This window comes from Panthera uncia, chromosome D2, assembly GCF_023721935.1.
Source record: "Panthera uncia isolate 11264 chromosome D2, Puncia_PCG_1.0, whole genome shotgun sequence".
NCBI classification, from domain to species: domain Eukaryota; kingdom Metazoa; phylum Chordata; class Mammalia; order Carnivora; family Felidae; genus Panthera; species Panthera uncia.
Window position 1 is genome coordinate 76,274,918 of NC_064818.1, and position 16,677 is coordinate 76,291,594.

General features: G+C 42.9%; 2 protein-coding genes across 8 annotated transcripts in view; one reads left to right on the top strand and one right to left on the bottom strand.

The window, feature by feature from the left end:
• Window positions 1-16,677, top strand: part of PSTK (phosphoseryl-tRNA kinase) — a 17,570-nt gene continuing 893 nt past the window's right edge. The window contains exons 1-6 of one of the 4 annotated variants that reach the window (XM_049646589.1): window positions 638-2,287; window positions 4,203-4,494; window positions 4,728-4,926; window positions 6,512-6,587; window positions 7,084-7,177; window positions 12,173-12,259. In XM_049646589.1, the coding sequence (XP_049502546.1) occupies window positions 2,072-2,287; window positions 4,203-4,494; window positions 4,728-4,926; window positions 6,512-6,587; window positions 7,084-7,177; window positions 12,173-12,237 (942 nt within the window). In that variant the 5' untranslated portion in view covers window positions 638-2,071 and the 3' untranslated portion in view covers window positions 12,238-12,259. Of the gene's footprint in view, window positions 2,378-4,202; window positions 4,495-4,727; window positions 4,927-6,511; window positions 6,588-7,083; window positions 7,178-10,346; window positions 10,616-12,172; window positions 12,260-16,677 lie in introns of those variants that run through there. The other 3 variants (XM_049646586.1, XM_049646587.1, XM_049646588.1) reach the window with 3 other exon arrangements.
• The window catches only part of IKZF5 (IKAROS family zinc finger 5), a 22,322-nt gene continuing 18,594 nt past the window's right edge, over window positions 12,950-16,677 (bottom strand). For all 4 annotated transcript variants that reach the window (XM_049646580.1, XM_049646576.1, XM_049646578.1 and 1 more), the window contains 2 exons: window positions 16,360-16,542; window positions 12,950-15,145 (listed from right to left, as the gene is read on the bottom strand). In XM_049646580.1, the coding sequence (XP_049502537.1) occupies window positions 14,202-15,145; window positions 16,360-16,542 (1,127 nt within the window). In that variant the 3' untranslated portion in view covers window positions 12,950-14,201. The remainder of the gene's footprint in view (window positions 15,146-16,359; window positions 16,543-16,677) is intronic.

The following is a 16,677-nucleotide window of genomic DNA, read 5'->3' on the forward strand; positions in this document are numbered from 1 at the left end:
CAACGGGCAGCTGAAGCAAAGCGAACTGGAAGCGCTCGTGAGAAGAATGAGCAGCCTCCAACATGGAAGACTTAGCCGAGGCAAAAACCGGAATCCGGAGCTGGGCACCCCCCACGTGGTAGTCAGGAGACCTGGGCCAGGCAAGAGTCGGGGAGCGCCTGCGGCTCTGAGGGGCAGAACTGAGAGAACAGAACTAGCAAGGTTAGGTCTGTCGAGCAGCCTCACTACAAGTTCAGAGCAGAGTGACTGCTCCAGCAGGAAGGGTCACTGACCCACCCCCTTGCTTCTGAGAGGATCAGAACGGACAGAAGGATGATAAGTGGGGTGCACTTAGTGACAATGCCCGTGTGGCAATCAACTTAAGAGCGATTTAAGTCAATTTGAACAAATCCTAAGCAAGAGTGACCTGTGCCCCTTCGGATTATGTGTTTGTATATGAGTCAAAAGGGCCACAAATGTCTCTCGAGGATGGGCTTGCTTTTTGGTCACTGTGATTACTGCAATGACACCAAAAATAGATCAGTCTGATTATGGGTACTAGAATCCAACAGAGCAATGAAAGTTTGGGTCCTTTCCCTCCCCTAAGTTCTTAGCATACTCAGCTTTATCCTTTTTTTTTTTTTTTTTTTTTACGTTTTTTGTTTTGTTTTTAATGTTTTTATTTTTGAGAGCATGTGAGTGCGGAAAGGGAAGAGAAAGAGGGAGACACAGAATCGGAAGCAGGCTCCAGGCTCTGAGCTGTCAGCACAGACCCTGATGCAGGGCTTGAACTCACAAGCTGTCAGATCATGATCTGAGCTGAAGTCAGACGCATAAAGGACTGAGCCACCCAGGCGCCCCTTAGCTTCATCCTTAAATCAACTGACATGGGAGGGAAGGGGAAAGGAGGTTCAAGGGGACGGCACTAAAGGGCAGAGACACCCAATGTCACTAAGCAAGACTTTTTAAGTTCCAAGCGGCTACCTGCTTAGGCTGAATAAATGAACTTCTAAATTTCTGCTCAAAGTTCTGTATCTTCATTGCTGACACCATATATTTGAGTTTGGGTCCGTCTGCAACTCAGCAACCACTGCCATACTGCCTTTCGGTTGGGGACCTTGGGCTTGCTGCCCCACTGTCATAATATTCCTTCCTCATTCTTGCACTGGACCAATGGCAGAATGTCATGAAATTAAGAGTATGTTTAACTCGTGGCTCAGCTTCAAAAGAAAAAAGAAAATGTACATACACATGCCGTGTCAATTTATACCAGATTTAACATTGGGTTACCGATTGTATTTTGCCCCTGTATGTGGACTCTAACCTCACTTGTTCACATTTTGAACATACCACTTTACGACTAAGAAGTAATCCCCTTTAAAATAAGGTGTAAGTTAGAATCCGAATTCAACTTCTCTACACTACATCTGCACACAGGGAGTTTGTCTTATACCTCTCCACTGCTTAGTATTTGAACACTAAAATACCTACTGTCCTCTGCATGAAAGCATTGGAACTGAGGTCTAGGGATGTTCTATCCGGCCTCCACTTCCTCACACTTGCTGTAACTCAGGGCACAGTAACTATTTATTTTGCCCTGCCACCTGTCACATTTAGGAGGGGCAGAGGAGCGCGGCCGTGGGACTGTCAGCTTCGCCTGCTATGCTGACCTCCAGCACTTGACCTTTCAAAGACCGCTGGAGAAAGACGCCCAAAGCTTCTTCCGGGATCTTCCAGGGCCCGGTACTTGGTCGTAGCAAGACCGAGGCGCAATTCCTAGTGGCTTGCAAGTTTCCAGCGGGGAGGACAAATCTAACTGAACACTGAGGCCACCTCTCTGACCCTTTGGGAAATGGCCGGAGGTTAGGAAACGCATCACCGCGGCCTGCCGAGCCCAGAGGACTCGCCTCACAAACGGGAGCCCTCGCAAACAGGCGGGCCGCGCACGGTGCCAGGATCGGAAGACCCGCCGGGTGCCCCCTCCCGGCCCCAGGCGGCGCGGCGCGGCAGGGCTGTGGGAGACTGCGCGTGCGCGCTGGGCGGCCGGTTCCGGAGACGACGTCCCCAGCCGCCTCCCGTCTCCCGCGACAGCATGAAGACCGCCGAGGACGCCAGAGGAGTGCATGGCGAGGGGCCACGGAGGCTAGGCCTCTGCCTCCTCTGCGGCCTCCCCGCGGCAGGAAAATCGACCTTCGCGCGGGCCCTAAGCCCCCGGTTACGGCAGGAGCGGGGCTGGGCGGTCGGCGTGGTCGCCTATGATGACGTCATGCCGGACGCGTTCCTCGAGGAGGCGAGCGCGCGGCCGTTGGTGAGTACGGAGGGGGCGGGGCCTAGCCTGTGGTCGCAGAAGGAAATAGAGGGGCTCCACCTAAATGCTGGACTGCCCCTTGGGTGGGAGGTGCGGCCCTGACGGAGGGGGGAGACTGGAGTTCGAGAGAAGTGGAGTTGGTTTAACGTAGAATGTGTCGACTCCGTCTTAGAAGGATTCGTCGCAGAGATTTATGTGCATATTTGGGGCCTGTACGGATTTCACAGCCAGTTTAACGTCCAGCCACCGGTGAATCTTTGTGGGTCTTCAAGTTTACACAGTTGGGAACTTTTTTTTTTTTTTTTAAGATAAAGGATACAAAATTATGAATAACAAAATTACTAGGTTCCCTCCCATGACAATAGAAAGCTGTACAGATGAAGGGGCTGGTGTCTGAAGCTCTCTCTTCACTCATTTCCGGGTAAATCTGCCTCTGCCAGCATTAGGAAAAGACGGCTGTTTCTCAGGTGACCACCAGATGAAGTAATGGGCTTGTGTTTAGGCACCTACTTACATATAGGTACTTATAGATTCTCTTGAAGCCTTCAAATCACACTCTGTGCAGCGAGATGCGTCCCCTTGGAGAAGCACAAGAAAAGTGCGACCTCTGGGGAAGAGTGGATTCATATCTCCCATCTCGTTCTCCCCCTAGACTAAATACTCTTGGACAGATTCTGAAAAATTGAGATAGATTTGTCGTTCAGTACCTGTGTGTAGGTGGAGGCATCTAAATAAAATACGAATATGATGTGAGTCCACTCTCCATGTATGTAAAATTACAATACGTTCGGTGGCTGGCAACTGTATGTATTGTGTCCCGTTCTTGTTCTAATTGTGAGATGACTACAGTATCAAGTCCCTGGCAGCACTAGATTTAGTTGGATGATAGTATTTTCGCCACTTGAGTGAAAGCTGAAAGTTGGCAAGATGTATGGTTGTATTTACTGGGCCGTGTCCTCACTTTTATCGTTACAGTTTTTCCACTCCTCCCTGTAGACGGAGACTGTGGGACTCAACTAGTCACCATGAGTAGGAAATCTCACCTTTTAGGAAGTGATCGTGTTTTCCTTCTCCGTAGGTTTAGCTGATGTATTTGTTGTATGTGCTGTAATGTCAGTGATGTGGTAAGGCATGGACAGGCAGGAGAGGGACCCTTATCTCCTGTTCCTATGTTTTCTCTCCAGACTGGACCTGCTCTCCACAGTCCTTGAGTGGCACAAGATTACCTATGTTCTCAAGTTACTTATTCTCTTCCCTTCAGTCTAGCTTTCCCCATCCCATTCCAACTCTGTTGTGAGCCTCAAGGCTTTTCACCCTGACCCAGGCGCCTTTCGGCAGATCTTTTCTGTCCACAACTTTTCTCATCTCAAGGGCAAACCAGCGTTGCTTTGTCTAAGCCAATTTTATTTTGTCAGGATATTGATTTTGGCTCATTTCTCTTGGATGGTAACAGCTTTTCATTCTTCCATTTATTTACTCATTCAGTCATTTTCTGTACTGGAGTACCTCTTACGTGCCTGACCGTCTGTTGGAGGCCAGTTAGCCCATGGACTATTGATTGAGCGGAGAGTTAGAGATGTGCAAACAAATGCCTAAATAGTGTAAGCCCCGTTAGGGTGGAGACCCCGTCTGTGCAAAGCAGGAGGTCGTGTAGGCAAGGGAGGGTCTGAGTTGCCTCCTGCGTGGATGTGTCTGTGGAGACTTCAGAGGACTATCCTCAGTGAGTAGGAGTTTCTGGGCAGAGGAAACAGGATATCGGAAGACCTAGGAGGCAAGGTGAAACGAGTTGTGCTCAGAGAATTCCACATGGGTTGGCTCTGTGAGCTGAGATGTTCACGTGGGGTGGAAGGCGATAAGCGGGAGCACCCTATTGACCAAAGCCCAATATAAATTGTGATTTTTCCCTCTTTTGTAGCCATCCCAATGGAAGGTGCTTCGACAGGAACTGTTGAAGTACCTAGAATACTTCTTGTTGGCTGTCATTAACGGGTGTCAGATGTCTACCCCACCCAACAGGACTGAAGCCATGTGGGAGGATTTTATAACCTGCTTAAAGGACCAAGATCTGATATCTTCTGCTGCACCGGAGGCCCAGTCTTGCTATCTCTTAACAAAGACTGCTGTTTCTAGACCTTTGTTTTTGATTTTAGATGACAACTTTTATTATCAAAGTATGAGATATGAAGTCTACCAACTGGCTCGGAAATGTAATTAAAACATTTTTTTTTCTTACACACAGACACTTGTTTGCCCATCAAAATCACGACCGCTTTTAGTGAGAATTGAATTGGATCAGGAAGTTAGTACAGATTTACTTAATTTTCAAAGCTAGATGTTCAGTAGTTTCCTGCCACAGCTGGGATAATTTGCCTGATTTGTTTATTTGGCATTTTGGAAAAAATAGTGCACCACTGATTTCACGGTTTCACGTTGCTTTCAGATTCATTAGGCTTTTGCCAGCTTTTTTTAGATTGTTCCCTGGAGACCTGTTTACAGAGGAACGGCCAGAGACCCCAGGCGCTGCCTGCTGAGACCATCCACCTGATGGGAAGAAAGCTGGAAAAGCCCAACCCCGAGAAAAATGCTTGGGAACACAACAGCCTCACAATTGAGAGTTCAGAATGTTCTTCCGAAGCCAGGTATCCTACGCAAAGCTGACCTTAGCTGGGTGCCTCCCTGAGGGAGCACTGTGCCTTGGCTTTACCCAGGTCCACTCGGTTAACCTTTACACAAGCATGGAGATTGCTCTTTCTCCTCTCTAGAGAAGAGGCAACTGAGTGAGAAAGTTAGTTTGCCCAGAGTCCCCGAGCTCGTGGTAGCTCAGATGTGAACCCAAGTTTGCTGGCGCACATGTGCTCTTGTTAAGACTATGTTCTCCCAGGGGCGCCTGGGTGGCTCAGTCGGTTAAGCATCTGACCCCTGGTTTCAGGATCTCACAGCTTGGGAGTTCCAGCCCCAACGTCGGGCTCTGTGCTGACAGTGCAGAGCCTGCTTGAGATCCTCTCTCTCTCTCTCTCTCTCTCTCTCTCTCTCTCAAGATACATAAATAAACTTAAAAAAAAAAAAAAGACTATGTTCTCCCAGAGATCAGAGCAGGGAATGCAGAGTTGGACACATCTTTGCAACTCTTGCCACAGTAGCACAGTCTAAATAGGTTGCCCAGTAATTTTCTCACAGAAAGAAAGAGAGTGGAAGTGGTCTGGAGTCCTAATTTTGCCTCAGACCCCACTGCAGTTACACCACCGCATATATGTGATGCCTGTGGGCTGCGGTGCTAATGCTTTCGTCTGTGATACATGTCTTGAGAGTTCTACAGCCGCACATTTCTAATGGAATTTTCGCAGATGATGGAAATGTACTACATTTGTACTGTCCAGTGTAGTAGCTGCTGGCCACATGTGACTATTGAGCATTTGAAATATAGCCGGTGCATCTGGCGGCCTGAATTTTAAGTTTTATTTTAATTACTGTAAACTTAAATAGCCTCATGTGGCTAGTGGCTATTTCCTCAGACAGCACAGTTCTAGAGCTATTTTGCCCTCATTTTCTTAGCTCCTGCCTAACTCTTGTCCACAGGGGACCAGCAGTTTTTAAATGGCTGATTTTTAAAATTCACTTTGTTTTCACTTATCCACTTGTCACTGTCTGAAATTATACATTTTTGCTGATTTAATTATCTGTCTCCTAATAGAGATGATGTAACCACTGCTGGATTTAGAAAGCGTAGGGATCTTGCTGTACCCCCAACTTATAGCACATAGTTTCACATACATAGTAGTAAACGAAAGAATGGATTCTACCTGAACCCTCCATGGCCCCTTGCCCAGCGAGGAACTTTGCTAATCCCCATCCAGTAAATAAGAAGCCAGAAAGAAGTCCCTTCTTTAGGAAATAAAGTAGAGTTATAGTAGCCTAAAATTTGGCACTTAATAAGGGAAAAGAGAGGATTTCTTTTCAAAGCTTATTGAAATGAGTCTTAGAAAATTAATATTTTTTAAATAAGGGGATTCTTTTGCCTTATAATTTGTTTTCAGCTTCTGCATTTGGATTTTGTAAGTAGAAGGTAGCTTCCAAATCTTTTCATTTTTTACCCCTTTGGCTTAGGATCCTTTGGATTATAGCATGTTTATTCCTCTAGAATTCAATTCAGTATTCATAAACACAGGTTCTTTTTAAAAAAGATGTTTGATAGAAGGATTCATTTTATCTCACCTTCTCTTCTAGCCTGAAGTTGACCGATTTATTGCTTACTGCTTTGGAAAATCCAGTAAAATATATTGAGGACAATGTGGAACAAAAGGTAAATCTTCCAGTATAGATTTGGTATAAATGGCAAGGTACAACTGTTTGAAGGAAGGTCTTTCTGAGCTGAATGTAAAAAAAAATAAGAGTAAAATGTGAAAAATGCCTTTGTCACCGCCTTGGCATCTCAGCAGCACTCTACTTATGACAACTGACTGCAGTGGCATCCTGGTGGCCGCGTGCAGCAGCTGGTCAAAGCCGACTGTCACATTTTCCGAAATGTTAGAGCCTGTTAACATATGTTGGTGTTGGTAGCTTGGGACGGACAAGGACAGGAGCACTTGCACCGCACATAGTGACAAACGCTGTAGACGGAGAGCCCATTATTGGACAGATCGTCAGCCCCCCGTCATCTAGATGGGATCTCGGGAGGGACAGCTGGAACAGAAAAGCCACCGTAACTTTCCTTGTAGTCTCATCAGAAACACATCACAGTTTAGCCACCTCTTTTATAAAACTACCTAACTTCCAGTAACGACGTCTGTGTTGCATAGGAAGCAGACAGAATCGTTTGTTCAACCAACCTTCTTCATCAAGCCGATCAGATGCTCCGAAGGATTGTCTCTCAGACGATGAAGGAAGCAAAAGGTATGTTGAGCAGTCGTGTGGGGTTTAGTTGATACAACTCTCCTGCTGTTCTTGTTCCCTTGGGTAGTTGGTTAGCTTTCCGTCACAACGTTGACATTGTTTTTAGTTTCACTATGCAACTGGATTATATAAAACTAAAAATTCTACCCCCCAGAACAGGGTATTCATCCATCCAATACATTTTTATTGAGTGGCTACTCTGTACTAGGCTTTATTCTAGATACTGGGGTGTCAGCAGGGAGCAGAACATTACTTCGAGGAGACAGACAAATACATGAGTCTCTGCTGGTGCCCTGAAGAAAAATAAAGTAGGGTAAGGCAGTGGAGGGTGATGGGAGAGCTTCTTTTAAAAACTGTTTTTTAATGTTTTTTTGTTTTGTTTTTATTTATTTTTGAGACAGAGAGACAGAGCATGAGCCGGGGAGGGGAAGAGAGAGGGAGACACAGAATCCGAAGCAGGCTCCAGGCTCTGAGCTGTCAGCACAGAGCCCAACGCGGGGCTTGAACTCACGAACCACGAGATCATGACCTGAGCCGAAGTCGGACGCTCAACCGACTGAGCCACCCAGGCACCCGGGAGAGCTTCTTTTAAAGGGTAATCAGGAAGGCTTCTCAGAGGTGATATTTAAGCAGAGATATGAATAATGGAAAGAGTCAGCATGCAGATATCTGGGGATAGATCATTCCACGCAGTGGACATGGGTGCAGAAACCCCAAGGTGAAGTTATTTGGTAGGTCTTAGAGCAGAAAAGAGGCCACTGAATCGGGTGAAATAAGGAATGGGGAGAGGTGGTCAGGGGCCACATGTCCAGTCAGCAAGCTCAGTGGATTGTCAGTCTGAACTTAGATGGCATGTGTGGTCGTTTTATAAAATAACTCCTTTAGGGGTGCCTGGATGGCTCGGTTGGTTAAGCGTCCGACTCTTGATTTTGGCTCAGGTCATGATCTCATGATTCATGGGATCAAGACGCGTGTCAGGCTCTGTGATGACGGTGCAAAGCCTGCTTGGGATTCTCTTTCCCTCTCTCTCTGTCCTTCCCCTCTGTTGTTCTCTGTGTCTCAAAATAAATGAACATTAAAAAAAATTACTCCTTTCGCTTTTAAATATTGAACTCCACGCTATATTTAAAATCTGACTTAAAAACTAATAGCCTACCGTTTCTTTAGCTTTTACATGCTAAGTGCCTTATACATACTGTTTCCAGTCTTGACAGCCTCATGAGGTAGGTGTAATTTTACAAATGGGGAAATGAAGGTTCTGAGAGGATCAAGTAACTTACCCAAGGCTGAACAGCTGCTAGATACGTGGCCAACCTGGGTTCAGAGTCAAGTCTGACTCTAGTTTGTTTTCTCTTACGCTCCCTGCATCATTGGCATCTATTCTTAACACCTTTACAACAGTTTCTTGGAAAAAGAAACAATACACTAACCATATGGTGTGTTTCATACTTTTTTTTTTTTTAACCACGATCCAGAAGCAGATTTTGTCTTGTACCCGAGACTGTAGCTCAGTACACGAACACACACGTGCATAGCAACAAGTTTCACAGAACCCTCACGTTCGGTGAGCTCTTCTGTGATCTTTTTGATTCCATTTTAGATAAACACAGCTTGCAACCTGCATCTCACTTGTAGGTTATAATCCAGAGTTTGAAAAACACGGGCCTGGAAGAGAAACAGCAGCATAATTAGAATAGAAACAAAAATAGTTGCAAATAGTTGCAGGAGCTGGGGCTCAATCATTTGCCTGCCTTGTCTTCTGTATAAAATGAAGAGAAGGGGAGGAGATAGGATTACGCTCAAATCACTCTTATTTCCCACCCATTAAAAAAAAACCTTTTTTTTTTTTTTTTGGTGAGGGAGGTGGTCGTGGCTTCTAGATCTATGCTTAAATGAAATTAGAAATTCATTTCTCCTACCACCAAGAAAATGAAAAGACAACCCACAGATCAGGAGAAAATCCTCGCAAATCATCTATCTCATAAGGGACTTGCATCCAAAACAGATAAAGGACTCTTACCACTCAATAATAAAGATAACCCGATTTTAAAAACGGGCAAAGGATCTGAATAGACATTTCCCCAGGGAAGATCCACAAGTGGCCCACAACCACAAGAAGACACACTTGACATCATTAGTCATCAGGGAAACGCAAACCAAAACCGTGAGCGGCCACTGCACCCACTCACTAGGCCAGCCAGAATCAGAAAGTCCAAGAGGCGGTGAGCACGTGGGGAAATCCGAACCCTCGTCCGCTGCTGGTGGGAATGGGAAGCAGTGCAGCTGCTTTGGCAAACAACCGAGCACGTCCTGCAGCGAGTAAGTGTAGTCACCACGGGACCCAGCAATCGCACTGCCAGGAAAGAGAAGTGAAAACGTATGTTCATATAAAAATGTGAACACAAATGTTTGCGTCAGCATTATTCATCGGAGCCAGGATGAGCCTTGAAAATGTTAGACTAAGTGAAAGAAGCCATCACAGACGGCCACGTGCTGCTTGAGTTCAGTCGTGTGAGATCCAGAAGGGAGAAATCTAGAGGCACAGAACCCAACGTGGGACTCTATCTCCTGAACCTCGAGATCATGACCTGAGCTGAGACCAGGAGTCAGACACTTAACCGACTGAGCCACCCAGGTGCCCCCTGAGTTGGAGTCTAAATTAATAAAGGGTATATAGTATGCAAATTTATTTCAATAAAGCTGTTTAATAATAAAAATCTAGTTCCTCAGTCACATTACCCACGTGGCTAGTGGCTGCTGTATTGAAGAGGGCAGATCCAGGACATTTCCATCATTGTAGGAAGTTATATGTTGGACATCTGCTCTAGAGACTATTTACAACAGTTTCAACCACACTGTCATTTCCTATTCCTGCTGTTTTTGCCTTACTACCTGTTAGCTCAAGAACATTCTAAACCAACCATCTTGTCAATAACAACAAAAAATCCCCTTCAGGCTTATCTTTTCTGCTCATGCATCTCATACCAAGTTATTTAAAAGATTTGTTATCAGTCAGTGTGACCTTTTGTCTACATAGTACACCAACTCAACTGTGATTAACAAAATCTGATCAGTTTGTCAGAAGTATTCAAATTAATTTCCTATGTTGTTAGACAGCGTGGCCTGATTTAATTTATACAAATAACTTGAGAATGTCTTTTCATTTTAGAGGAACGAGTGCTTCCTTTCAACTTGAAGCTTCTAGCAGAAGAACTCAACAAGCTCAAAGCAGAGTTTTTGGAAGACCTAAGACAAGGAAACAAAAAGTACCTGTGCTTTCCAGAAACCATCAGTGTATCAGACGCTATTGCTTTTTTTCATCATGAGAAAGATAATATTGTCCAGAAATATTTTTCAAAGCATTAAAACTTTTGAACTTACAATCAAATATCCAATTTTGGTTGAGTTTGCAAAATAAAACCATTTTGCATTACTGGATATTTTCTAGGCCAGTGGTGTGAATTGCCAGACTTGTTTAAAAAAAAAAAAAGTCCATTCTAAAGATCCATTTGTCATAACAGAAACTACTTCAGTTGGTGGCTTGTCGGATGTGACATGGACAGTTGAGTATCGGCAGCAGGCTTCCTCATTTATGTGCCAGAACCCTTAGGGTAGGGCTGGTGTCTTCGAAGGAGGAAGACAGGAGTCTTCGTCAATAAGGCAGAGAAGGAAGAAGACAAGATGTGGATACATGGAGCTGTTTTTTTTAACTCATGTGACAGATCTTCTCATGGGTAAGGCATTCTACAAATTCAAACCAATATAGCCATAACCCCCACCCCTTTTTTTAATTAACAGTTTACATACGGGAAAATTACTAAAAAACTAACTGGACCCTAGTTTTCAAAGAAGAAAAATCGAGATCAATAGAAGTGTTATTTTTTTATTCATGTATTACAAAAGCAAAGCTTAATTCACAATATGAACTACAGACTAGATATGGTTATTTCAGCATCAAACTGCTCTCTGGAATCCCTAAACAATGTAGTGTTTTGCAACCATACTCAGGTTTTATGTTTTGCATATAAAATATGTTCTTTACATCAAAGTACATATGAACAAAAACAAGTTGTAGAAATCATAATCCCTCTAATATTATTTAATGAAAAAATCCTTAGCAGGGAATTTCTTTAAAAATAATACATCCACTTGATAAATATCTTTGTAAAACTTAAAATGAAGTTTATCTCAACATTTTTAAAGGGATATCCCCTTTGTCAAACAATTCTGCAGATAAATGGCAAACACTTATTTCTAAAATGAAATAGCAGTGGCAAATATTCAAAGTAAAAGTCTAGCCTTTACTTGAATTTCAAGAAGTTGTAGCTACATACTAGATTAGTAAAATCTGAAACGAAATTATTCCCTGTTAATCTCTTCACAGTTTCTTAAAAAAATATTAGTGGAGATAAATTATCTATGAACTTTAAAAATCTAAACTTATGTTCACTGAACAAAAATAAATTTAGTTTCAGAGCATTGCCTGTTCACAGCAAAGTACTATAAATAGTTCACGTTCAACTTTTCCTAGCAGCTCCTTTCTATAAAATATTTGATTAAAAATAAAATGGGAGAAACATATTCAACACTTAATGGAAGATAGTATCTTTCCATGTATAAAATTTAACTCACAGAAAATTTAAATAAAATCCTAAATCTTTTTAAAAAATACAATACTAAAAACGTTTCTAAGGTAGATTTGATTCAAAAACTTTAGTGCATTTAGAATTAATTGTAGCGCTCAAGCACTGACGCCTTTGGAACACGGACTGTGCTCTTTTAAGTCTTAGGAAAATTAGATTTCTAATTCTAGTTTATAATTATGAAAAAAAGATATTCTCTGTTTAAATTAAAATGTACCTTCAAAACATCTATCTTTAGTTGTCAGAAAAAAGTGTGTGTCACTATTGGGCCCAGAATATAGAGTTAATAAACTGGTTTTAATGAGAGAGTCCTTCCTCTTTCTTTAATGAAATCTCTCATTTTCTATCTTAGAGTATTGCTTTCGTTTGAATTGCAAAAGCTTCCAAATGACGGCAACCTGTTTCTCCTGGCAATAAAAAAATACTGGAGCCAAGTCAGATTTGGAAATGGTTGCATGAAAGTGGATCTGAGCAGTGAGTGAGTGAAGCTACAAGAGAAATACAATCGTAGATGGCACAAGCCTCAGATCTGACAAGGAAGAGAGTTATTGACAGTTTGGACAGACTCCTTGCTGCTCTCTCAACAATGCTGCTGAGATTAGTTTCAATTGGACATTAAACCACAAGAACTCCTTTTACTGTCTTTCTAGCATTTGGAAGGGAGGGCAGAAGATCCATTAAGTTGGCACTTGGGAGTTCAGGGGACATACACTGTCCGTGTTTCCCTTTTAGTTACTATAGATGAGCTGAGGTCTTTTTTGCTTAATAAATGCTTAGTAGTTAGGATATTCTCCTTAAGAAGCCAATTAGTAACACTTTGTAAGATCTGAACCAAATTAAAAAATCAAACTTTTGCAAAGTACACAGAAACCAGCAGTTAGTAACGATATATTTTATTGACCAAGCCCTCTTCAGAGTAAGCTAGTTATTACACAATATAAAAACAATAGCCTCCTATTCAAAATTATTCTAGATTTAGCAAGTCTTATTTTTGTAAACAAATTAAATACCACATTTAACTGCATCTTCTATTTTCCTACTTTTTGTACCCTTTCCTACTAAGGCGGCGATTCAGTCTCCGTATAGTTTTGTCACTGTACACGAAAAACTGGCAGGACCTGCAAATAAGCATTACAACTTGAATTCACAGCAAATCTTTTAAGTGGCCAATTCTGAAGGAAAAACCAGAATTTGCTCTGCACACACGTTCTCATTTTTTTAAGTATTACTTCACCACCACATTTTCCCATGTGTTACTATACCACCTCTTCTCAGAAATTATGGACGATGAATGGACAGAGGGCAGGAAATGGACATTTCAGAGATTCTGTGTGTGTGTGTGTGTGTGTGTGTGTGCGTGCGCGCGCGCGTGTGCATGTGTGTAAAGGACTGCATTTCCGAGGAGTGAGATGGATAAATTCCACTGTACCTCTTTGGTCATCAAAGGAATAGAAGGAATAACAGAGTCTCAGTATACTTATCAACCTTGCCTGACAATAATGACGTCAGAATGGAGAATTTAAATGAAAGGTTCAAATTAAAAGAAACAAAAAGGCATCTTTACAGATAATCCTCTTATATTTCTAGCACTCTCCTGTATTTTCCTGTGGCTTTTACAATAAACCAGCATAAAAAGATAGGTGTTTAAACTGGAAATGGAATAAACAGGTATTTTAAATATTAAGCCCATTTTCAATTTAAGTTTCATTTCTTTTCAGAACTTTTACCTCATGTTTTTATAGCTTTAATTTGAAAGGAATGCACTATTACATTTCCCCTTATGGAAAACAAAATCTACACAAAGTAGTTCTGTGATTATCAGTTGAAACGAAAGCGCGGCTTCAACTTGAGCAATGTGAACTAAACAGCATGTCAGTTAAGAGTGTTGTTAAAGGCAATTCCTCTCCGAAAACACTGAAATAAGCTGTTAATAGACTTTGGAAGAGGTGGTAATTTTACCATGCTGATTCATGGCAGAAATTACCTAGCTGCAATGTGTATGTTGAAATACCAAGAGTAGCAATAAGCTTTGAAGATTTTATGGACCATAAATATGGGAAACTTAAATGAATACCTGTTAGGATTATGACTGCACTCCAATTCTCAAATGTCTAAATGAAACGAGAAAGTAGACCCCAATGTGTCTAACTGTTCTAATACATAAGTGACCCTCACCAGATTTTTATGGGGAGAAGAAAAAAAAAAAGGAGAAAGTTTTGTTTCCACTGTCAAACTTACATTCTATAAATATGTAGATAGACTTTAAATTAGCAGACATCTTATTAGGAATGACCCCACCCCCAGAAAAACAAAAACGACAATAAACAAAACTATAAAACACAAAGGTAAAACCAAGGAAAGCATAATGTGATTATTTTCAATCAGTGTTGATTATGTTGTCCCCTTGCAAAATGACAGGCAAAATCATACTTGTTTTTACATTTGCAGCCACATATGTTACACTGGAAAGGATTTTCGTACCCATGACATCCCATGTGAATAGTGTAAAGGATGTTGTCGGCGAAGTACATATCACAGTGCTGGCAGTGGTGCAGGAGCTGAGGGTCCTGGACCGGCAGCGTGGGAGCCGGAGTGCTCGGCTGGCTGTTCCCCAGGCTGGGGGTACTGGTGTGGGCACTCGGTTCGCTGCTCGGACCTGCCACCGGACTGTAGTTCCTCTGACTGTGGGGCGGCCGAGGCTCAGGGCTCGTGGGGGAGGAGCTCTGAGGAATACTCGCGGACACGGCGGCAACGACCGCTTGGGCAGAGGGCTGCTGCATCATGAAAGGCTTCTCGTCGGGGCAGGGGACTACGTCGGGGGAGGCGGGGTTTTGGTTCTCCGGCGGTAAACTGGACAACTGTCCTGCCAGAGTCGAGAGCTGATTTAAAGGGTTGTCAACCATGAGTTCTTGTGGGTCCCTTGGCAGGCCACCCGTTGGTGCGGTTTTTGCCATACTTTCATACGAGTCGGTCTGGATATTTGGGATTTCATGGGTAAAGTCGTTAAGGTAGTCTGGCTTCTGAACCACCATGGAAGGTGGACTTAAGTTGATTAGTGCTCTTCTGCTATAGCCCAGATTGCTTGTTTTCTTCTGTAAAACTCCCCACATTTTCTTGCTGCTTAAGGAAGACCTAGTACCTTTAATTGGTACCATTTTATGCTTGCGCCTTCGATGATGGGACAGGTTACTTCGATCACTGCAGCGGAAGGAACATAATTCACATTTGTATGGTTTTTCTCCTGTATGGGAACGCATGTGGGCTTCCAGATGGCGCTCGTAAGCAGATGCGAATGGACATAAGTGACACCTATGAGGTTTCTCACCTGTTTAAAAAGAAAAATGGGGGAGAAACTGCAAAGGTAGCTCATTTGTGGAGAGTTTCATGTTTTGTCCGTTCATTAGATTTAGAAATTGTTCACGTTTCTTTGCAAAGAAACCTGTACACTTAAATAAAGCTTAAGAACTCTTCAGCCACAATTTGAGACATAGAGAGCCATTCTCTTAGTCAATATCATGTAAAAGTTGTTATGGCTTCAGCTGGCATTTTGGGAAAGAAGAGCAAAACTGACAGTACCCTGTATAACAGTGACTTTACCGAAAGTATGCCTCAGTTATATGTTTATGTACACACCTGTACACGAGCACTTCTCCATACATATTCATACACATACACACACATACCCCTTCCTCAGAAAAAAAATACAAAAAGCCTTTCTAAAAAGTCCTTCTATTAAATAGAAAGCTCAAAATGGAAATGAGTTTCCTAGTCCAAGTATGAGTTATGCAAAGTGTCCCTTCAAAATGGCCAGTGCTTTACCTCTACCTTCCTCCTTCTCCTCTTCAGCTGCCAGAGGGGACAATTTGAGTTAGTGCCCTTAGCTGGAAATGGTGTAAAATAAATATCTGGAATATGAGATTTGGAGTCATTAATTTAACAAATTAAGTACTGAATACTATGTGTCAGCTGCTCTTTTAGGCTCTGTGGGCACCAAGAGGGCCCTGCCACAAACCCTGTCCTCAGAAGGGGTCTAGGTCAGCCCCGCATAGCATGAGAAGCCACAGGCACACAGCTGGGACACCTGACCAGGGCTTGCCCAGGGCAGGAACAGCTAGGAGGGTTTCTCAGGAAGTGGGGTGGCTACAGCAAGCCCTGCAGATTAGCAATGTAGTCTGTGACTGTATAAATGCCTTGTCCCTGGTCGGCAACTGAAACATACTAAGGATGAAGATAAAAACATTTTATCACTTCACATACCATCAGCATTAACCTGCCCAGCCTGAGAAGCAGATAAATGTTGAGAGATTACTTGGAACACGAAGAAAGATGGCTAAGGAAGGGGAAGCTCTAGAAGGGGCCTTACTTCCTCTCATTATGCTATTGTTTTGAAAAAATAGAGTAACTTCTCCATTTATCCATACCTTGTTATCAGCCATCAATGTTAAACTATTAGAACTATTTATAGGACGCATCAACCTGCCTTCCTTGGCCCCTCTCCCACCCCCAAACAAATGCCTTCTCCAGCTGTTTCTCCGTTACCTGTGTGGATTCTAATGTGTTCAATAAGCCGGGCTGTTCCTTTGCTGGCATAGTTGCAGTACCGACACTTGAGCTTCCCGTCAAAGGTCCTTTCAAACCCGTCTACTAACATTCCTGAGTTTTCATCCAGAGAAACTTCAACAGATGGGTGATCGAGTCCATTTTGATCACCATCTGTTCCAGCTATAAACAAAGTATAGCAAAAGAAATTATGCATCTCAGAATCAACTCAATTTAGCATTTTGGTTTTGAGTGGTAAAAAAATCATAAATTGATAGTTAATTTAGCACAAAAGCTAAACTCGTAAGCTACAGACTT